The sequence below is a fragment of the Geospiza fortis genome, unplaced genomic scaffold (assembly GCF_000277835.1).
Source record: "Geospiza fortis unplaced genomic scaffold, GeoFor_1.0 scaffold503, whole genome shotgun sequence".
Classification (NCBI taxonomy): domain Eukaryota; kingdom Metazoa; phylum Chordata; class Aves; order Passeriformes; family Thraupidae; genus Geospiza; species Geospiza fortis.
This window is the reverse complement of record NW_005054654.1, coordinates 117265-124563: the sequence shown is the minus strand read 5'-3', so window position 1 is coordinate 124563 and position 7299 is coordinate 117265. Positions and strand designations below refer to the sequence as shown.

The 7299-nt window shown below is 46.2% G+C and overlaps 2 protein-coding genes across 2 annotated transcripts in view; one reads left to right on the top strand and one right to left on the bottom strand.

Moving 5' to 3' along the window:
- The first annotated feature begins 60 nt into the window (after positions 1–60).
- ADPRM (ADP-ribose/CDP-alcohol diphosphatase, manganese dependent) lies at positions 61–2210 on the top strand. Its single transcript, XM_031064912.1, has 2 exons — positions 61–560; positions 1408–2210. The coding sequence occupies exons 1-2, from the start codon at positions 410–412 to the stop codon at positions 1692–1694; spliced, it is 438 nt and encodes a 145-aa protein (XP_030920772.1). The 5' UTR covers positions 61–409; the 3' UTR covers positions 1695–2210.
- A 506-nt stretch (positions 2211–2716) lies between these two features.
- Positions 2717–7299, bottom strand: part of TMEM220 (transmembrane protein 220) — a 5277-nt gene continuing 694 nt past the window's right edge. Inside the window, exons 2-5 of the mRNA XM_031064910.1 lie at positions 6308–6404; positions 5329–5452; positions 4439–4498; positions 2717–3412 (exon numbers count right to left, since the gene is read on the bottom strand). Of these exons, the coding sequence (XP_030920770.1) occupies positions 3280–3412; positions 4439–4498; positions 5329–5452; positions 6308–6404 (414 nt within the window). The 3' untranslated portion in view covers positions 2717–3279. The remainder of the gene's footprint in view (positions 3413–4438; positions 4499–5328; positions 5453–6307; positions 6405–7299) is intronic.

Sequence of the window (7299 nt, the reverse complement as noted above, 5' to 3'; positions counted from 1 at the left end):
GGGCGGCCGAAGCTTCGCTGTCCGGAGCTGCTGGTGCTGCCAGAGGGATGCCAGGGGCTCACAAGGATGTGCCCCGTTGCTGCCCACTCCCTGCCGTCAGTGCGGGCACAGGAGATGCTCCCCCGTAGCCTGGTGCTGTGCTCTGTGCCCCGCAGTAGCACTGGTGGTCTCTGCTGGTGCAGAGCACCGAGTTGTGCCCACCCTGCCCCATGCCAGGGGGAAACCAACAGTGGAAACCCTGTTTGGGTGGTGTGACCCAAACTCCCGAAAACACTAACAAATAATCTTCTTCTTTGTGCAAGGCGGATGGAGTTCTGATCCAGAAAGTGCAAAAATCCCCAAAGGTTCTGAGAGTAAACCAGCCATCAGCAGATTTGTGTAAGGCAAACAGAGGAACCATAGGGGGTGTATGCATTTGTGCCTAACCTTCTTCTTCATTGCAGGGCTCAAAGAACCTCATTTTGTAGCATTTAATGGAGGATTTAGCCAAGCCCAGCTGGACTGGTTCGATGAAGTCCTCAAGTTCTCTGATGAAAACCAAGAAAAAGTTATAGTTATGGGTAGGTAGATATGGAGGGGAATAAATAGACAATCAGAATGGTTTGTGCTGGAAGGGTGCTTAAAGCCAGTGTAGTTCCAACCCTGTATTTGACGGGGGCTGTACAGAGGAAGCTCTCAGCAGCTCCTCTCACTCATTTCTGTGTGTGGCTTCTTCCCTCCTCGCCAAATATCAATTAATGCCAAACCAGCACAACTCCCATGGAAATACAAGGGGAAAAGAAAGTTAGCTAGCCTGTGTATGTTAGCTGCAGAAAACATGTAGTTGGTCTGGTGAGGTACAGATGGAACCCATGAAAGAGCAGAACAGCAACCACACCTCACTCTGGGGTGAGCTTTCTGTACTCAGTTATTGTATTTGCAGGGTGCCCTGTGGCAGGAGAAAGGAAGGAATCTGACTCCATGTTCGCAGAAGGCTAATTTATTATTTTATGATGTTATATTATATAAAAGAATACTAAACTAAACTATACTAAAGAATACAGAAAGGATACTTACAGAAGGCTAAAAAGATAATAATGAAAACTCGGGACTCCTTCCAGAGTTTTGACACAGCTTGATCCTGATTGGCCAATGAGTCAAAACAATTCACATGAAACTAATGAAACAACCACATTGGTAAAGAATATCCAAACACATTCCAAAGGAGCAAGACACAGGAGAAGCAAATGAGATAATTATTGTTTTCATTTTTCTCTGAGGCGTCTCACTTTCCCAGGAGAAAATCCTGTGCGAAGGGATTTTTCAGAAAATGTGAATGCCACACTCAGTGGGATGGCAGAACTTCCCAGCAATGAGGCAGATTTATTACAGTTTATCTCTCTTTATTTCTTTCCCTCTGGACTGCAGCTCACGTGCCCATCCATCCCTGTGCTTCCAACGGGGTTTGCCTGGCCTGGAATTACGAGGCTGCCCTGTCAGTGATACACACACACAGGTGTGTGGTCTGTGTGCTCGCAGGGCATCTGCACGACGGCGCCTACTGCCAGGACCTGCACGGAGTTCATCACCTCACCCTGGAGGGGCTCATTGAGACCCCCCCCGACAGCAACGCCTTTGGAACTGTTCATGTCTATGAAGATAAAATGGTACTGAAGGGAAGAGGCAGAATTCCTGACAGAGTTATGCACTTCTGAAATACCAGGCAAAGAGAATGTTCTTCTGCAGGAAGGACTCGGATGAAAATGGAGGAGATTCAGCTGTTTGCTTTTAGAAAGCCGTGCATGGCTGATCCTTATTGCTTTAGCTCAGGCGTTTTTCTCTTGGATACAGAATTTTAGAAATTGTGTTTCTGTAAGACAGCACCTGACTTCTTTTTGGAGAATAGAGAAGGCCAGTAATTGAAATAAATATACTGGAATGCAGAATGTTCATTTCAAACACCCAATCCAGACTGGATTGCTACTGTGAAAAGATGCAAACAATATAACAAATATTGCTCAAAAAAGCCCTAATGCTATTCTCTCAGACTGGATTGCTACTGTGAAAAGATGCAAACCATATAACAAATATTGCTCAAAAAAAACCCTAATGCTGTTCTCTCAGACTGGATTGCTACTGTGAAAAGATGCAAACCATATAACAAATATTGCTCAAAAAAAGCCCTATGCTGTTCTCTCAGTGAGCATTAAAGCATGCAGAGTTGTACCTGCCCAGCCACATCTCTATTTATTTATTTTCTGTGAACATTACAGTGAGGTCTCATGTCTGGCAGAATATATCCAGCCTGTAACCTAATTCAGTCTTCCAACTTTGCTTTAAAAGACTGAAGTAATCCTCAGAGAAAGCTGAGCCTGAGGAGACCATGTGTGCTGCACCATGGAACGCTGCAGATGCTCAGGCTGTGCTGTGTGTGCACAGCTGGGATCACCTGCAGCAGTGCTGAGAGTGAGCTCTGACACCCAGCTAAATAAAGGTGTTGTGTGTTACACCTGGAGCTGTCCTGGCTCTGTCCCAGCCAGATCCTGAGTCCAGTGTATCCACCTGTGCTTCCTTCTCCAGGATGAACAGTGGGACATGCTTGCTGCTGCAGGGCTACTGTGTGGGTCCTGCTTTCCAAGAAAAATTAGGTGAGCAGCAGAACTGGGACAGTGCCCACATCTGCTGTGACAGGCTTGAATAGGAATCTCCCAGAAAATAAAAGATATGGAAGCTTTCATTGAGTTTTCTTATAAAAAATAGTGTTTATTATTCATTAAAACCAGTGACTTTCAGTTAAAGATAATAGCAAAAATAATTTTTTCAGATATATTCTACATATGATTTTAGCACAGGACAAAATACAGACTGCTCAGTTTTCCAAAAAGTATGAAATGGGTTATCCAGGCACATTATTGAAAGTTCTATGGCTGTTAACAGTCATTTATTAAAACAGTATTTGCTTTATTTGTCCCTTATATTACAGAATAGTAGATTTCCCAAACTACGAGGTGATTGGAGAGTGATCCAGGGCTACAGTGATATCCTGAATATACCATCAGAACAGACATTAGATCAATGGTGCTTGGAAAATGTAAGAAGCCAGCAAGGTGAACAGTTTCTGTAGAAAAATTCCCCACTAAGATTTGACAGTGTTCTTCAACATTTTACTAAATCTCAACTGGCACTGCTGGAATCAGCCAGGTATTCTTGGGTGCTATCAAACTGACGCTCCTTTTGTTAAGCACCAAAACCAAAGGCAAATAAGGTCAGCATAGTCACTGCAGACTTTCTCCCACCCAATTAAATCACGGTTTTGCAGTGTGTTGGCCAAGACTCTCGCATGTCTTTGTTCACATAAATGTACAGCCACGAAACAAAGGGGAAAAGGGCAACAACAACTGCAGCAACCAAACGAGCTCCTCCCAGGGGACTCCTGTAAGAGCAAATCCAACAGAGCTGCTTCAAATCACTGAATCTTTAAGGCTGGAAAAGACCTCCATGATCATCAGGTCCAACTTTGACTGCATACCACCACACCCACTAAACCCTAGAGTGCAGTGCCACATCCAATGATTTTTTTTTTAACACTTCCAAGGAATGGTGACTCCACCACCTCCCTGGGCAGCCTGTGCCAATGCCTGACCTCTCTTTCAGTGAAGGAATTTTCCCTAGGATCTAATCTCAACCTCCCCTGGCACAGCTTGAGGCTCTTTCCTCTGGTCCTGTCACTGTTCCCTGGAAGTAGAGCCTGACCCCCACCAGGCTGCACCCTCTTGTCAGGGAGTTGTGGAGAGTGAAAAGGTCCCCTCTGAGCCTCCTTTTCTCCAGACTGAGCCACCCCAGCTCCCCTGGTGACTCCTGATGTTCCAGACCCTTCCCCAACTCTCAAAGTCCCTCAAAGTCCTTTTTGAAGTGAGGTGCCCAAACCTGACCCCAGGACTGGAGGTGCCTCAGCAGTGCCAGCACAGGGGACAAGTACTGTCCTCATCCTGCTGACCACACCATGATGGGACAGCCCAGGATGTCCTTGGCCACTGCTACAGCCACCACACAACATTCACATCTGCCTGCAGCTGGAAAGAGCAGAGAGCCTTTGGCCAATTTAATGGGGCTACTATGGATGTATCACCAGTCTTTTACTGGAGAGGCACAAAGAATTTTCTGACAACTCAGGCTACAGAAACTAGTTGGGATTTTAAAAAAGCACCTTAAGCAAAGGGAAAATTCCCCTATTATGGCAGGGGGCCATAAAAAGTGCTTCATGTAGCCTTACATTCCCCCTGCCCCAACTTTTATCTGTGCAAGATCCTCCGGGCTGCTACTGCTTGGGCATCTGGAAGGTTCAGAGGGTGACATGAAACAGCAAAACAAGCTGCCAAAATCAGCTGTGTGTTTTCAAGGAGCTGGTCACTAAATGTGAACATTGGAATGCTTTATAAAAAGACAGAATAAAACTTACTTTGCTGAACTGCGACAAAGACTCATCCATATTGTAATAATCACCAGACCAAACAATTCTCTAAAAACCAAACAAAAAACAGATCAGAAAATTATACAAACAGATGTTTATGTTCCTACAATACAAATTTTGCCTCCAAAACAGTAGTGGCTGCTCCTTTGGAGAAGTTCAATATATTTTAGTAGGATTATAATTATAAAGGTATTTACAAAGAGTAACTTCGCTTCACACCACAAATCTACAAATTGACATGACAGCTAAACAGCTGCAGAAATTCCTGCCTCCATGTTTTGTTCTACTGCTGGATTTATATTCCATAGCACATTTCTCTAATTAACATAAGCAAAGCAGGCACATTTCTCTCATTGAAATAGAGCAAAACATCCCTGTTTTCCAGACTCTGATTAGGTGCAGAAGTAACTGCCAGGGCTTCACTTCAGTACTTTACAAGCACCTACTTTTTACACAACTCCTGAATGTCCAGGTGAGAAATTCTCCCTCATCCTCAATCCCTTGGAGGACTCAGCAGTACAAGCCAGATTAACATGAATTTGGTATTACCTCAAGAGTTTTTAAAACATTGATTACCACTCCTACAGCACCAGGAAAAGAGCACAAAGATCTTTCACTGTGCTTGTGGCCTGGTCTCTGAAAGCCAGACAAATAAATCCAACTGCCTGCCACAATCAGGGAGGCAATGATTGTTCCCTTCCCTGTGTCCAAGGAGTCACTGGTTTGGAGCATTATGGTCCCTCCTCTTTGGTCTGATTCATCTGAACCAACAGCACTCACTGCAACAGCCCAGGAAATAAAGTTTTGGAAGGTGACACCAGGAGGAGATGGCCAGGTGAGCTGGATTTGGGCAGGGGCAAATAAAACCCACTGCTTACCTGCCTTCCTCTTCATGAAAAATATTTCCTTGACTGTAAGCAAACAAAGAGCAAGCCAGGGCAATGGTCCCAACAACACAGCCAGCAGAATGAAGGTCACAGAGGCTCCTCCAAACACCATTGTCTGGGGAAAAAAAATAAGACTGTCAGCCACTATCATGAAGAATGAAGTAAATCCATCTGGATCTTCCACAGACCTGAATGGCAAATACCCCTTGGTGAATTTACATAAACCTTTTTATTTTAGAGAAGTTTGCTATTATCATCTATATTTTCCACAGATCTGGGCACAAGGAAAACCCTAACTATGAGTTTAACATACAGATTCTATTGACCAGCCAAAACCTCCCCTGAAATATTCAAGCCTCATGAGTTCTGAACTCAGGAATGCTGTCACTTTATATGCTTAAGGTGGCCAGAATGCCAAGAGACTGCAATGGTGTAATTTGTGACAATGCCATGCACTCCTGAAGGTTTTCTTTCTTAAGTGTGATTTTAGTTTATTCAGCATAAGTATTCATCCAGAACAGATACAGTCACTTTGTGTATATAAAATTGCTTTATTTAAATTATTTCCACTGAATTAAAATACAAAAATCTTAACTATGTTCTGAAGATTTGAAACAAATCTGATGTGAATGATCCTCTGAACTGCTGTTAGCCCCCACAACACACACCCTTGGAAACACAGCCTTTGAATGTTCCTGCCCATGGCTCTCTCTGTGGGGCAGCTGCAATACCTGGCACTGAACAAGACCTTTAGCACTTTCATGGGACTGTACAAAGCTCAGCTGCTTTTGCACCAGGTAGATAAACAAAAACAGATTTACAACAATGAAACAAAGTCAATTGCTAAGGTCAACACAGAGCCAGGTTCAGAGCATGCTCCCAGGTGTTCCAGAAGGCTTTAAGCTGGAACTGGGGTGCAAAGGCAGGCCCATCCCAGCAGCTGAGCTTTCTGCTGGGCTCCTCTCCTCACCTGCAGCATGTCCAGCCACCAGCACCAAAGCAATGACCAGCTTCTCTAGAAATAGGTCCTGCAGTTTTTTGCCCTCAGAAGGTAGAAGGATGTGTTTCTACAGAGGCTGATTTTAATCTGTGGCTCAATTAAAAAAAAAGAAAAAAAGCAAAACTACAACCTTTTGAGGGCAAAACATGAGCAGAGACTGTTTTGCACACCAGTATCATACCTGTTATTGAAGGGTTGATGCTGACAAGCAGTGTCAGGGCAGCTGGCACTAAGTAGACAACCTGTTAATGACATAAATCTACTCGGTAGCAAAACTTAGCAAGCTCAGGAAGCAGAAGTGCCCAGCCACAGCAGCACCTCTCCCCTTCGCACAGTTTGTCAGAGGCACAGAGCAGATCCCAGTCCCTCGCCCTCTGGCATGCCCTGGCACTGCTAGCGCTCATCTTCACCATCACCACCCAAAATCCCGTGCCATCAGCCCCCTTGTTCCTCTGCTCCGGGCTTACAGAATACCGGCTGTCTGACCAAGCACCGCAGAGCCCCTTCCCTGAATCCTGACCCTCCCCGGACCCTCCACCACGCTGTCCCCTTTGGTGCCGCTGCCAGAGGGGCTCACACACCCAGGGCAGCCCCTGCCCGGCCAGCAGCTCCTGTGGCACACACAGAACTGTCCCTGTCACCCCGCAGTGCCCAGCGCAGGACGGGCACCGGAGCGGGGCTCGCTCCCGTTCCCTCGGCGGCTCCTGCTGGAGACCCAAGGCGAGCCCAGGGCCACGGGCACAGCGGGGCAGGAGCAGCAGGAGCAGCTCGGGGTGCTCTGCACAGGCAGGGGATGCTCTGCAGCAGCAAGTGCAGAGCTGCGGTGAAACAAGGCAGATCCTGGAAGCACGGTGGGATTCCCAGCCGTCGCTGCAGTACAGACATCGCTTCCCCGGCTCTGCTCGCTCTTCAGCTGGGAGCAGCGACGTTTCCTTCGGCGGCCCCGGATCCGACGGGCGTTA

Bases quoted from the DNA above. Each gene is read 5' to 3' on its own strand.
- ADPRM (XM_031064912.1), top strand. From the start codon at position 410: ATGCATTTGTGCCTAACCTTCTTCTTCATTGCAGGGCTCAAAGAACCT. The intron at 561-1,407 runs GTAGGTAGATAT...TCTGGACTGCAG, and splicing joins AGAAAAAGTTATAGTTATGG to CTCACGTGCCCATCCATCCC.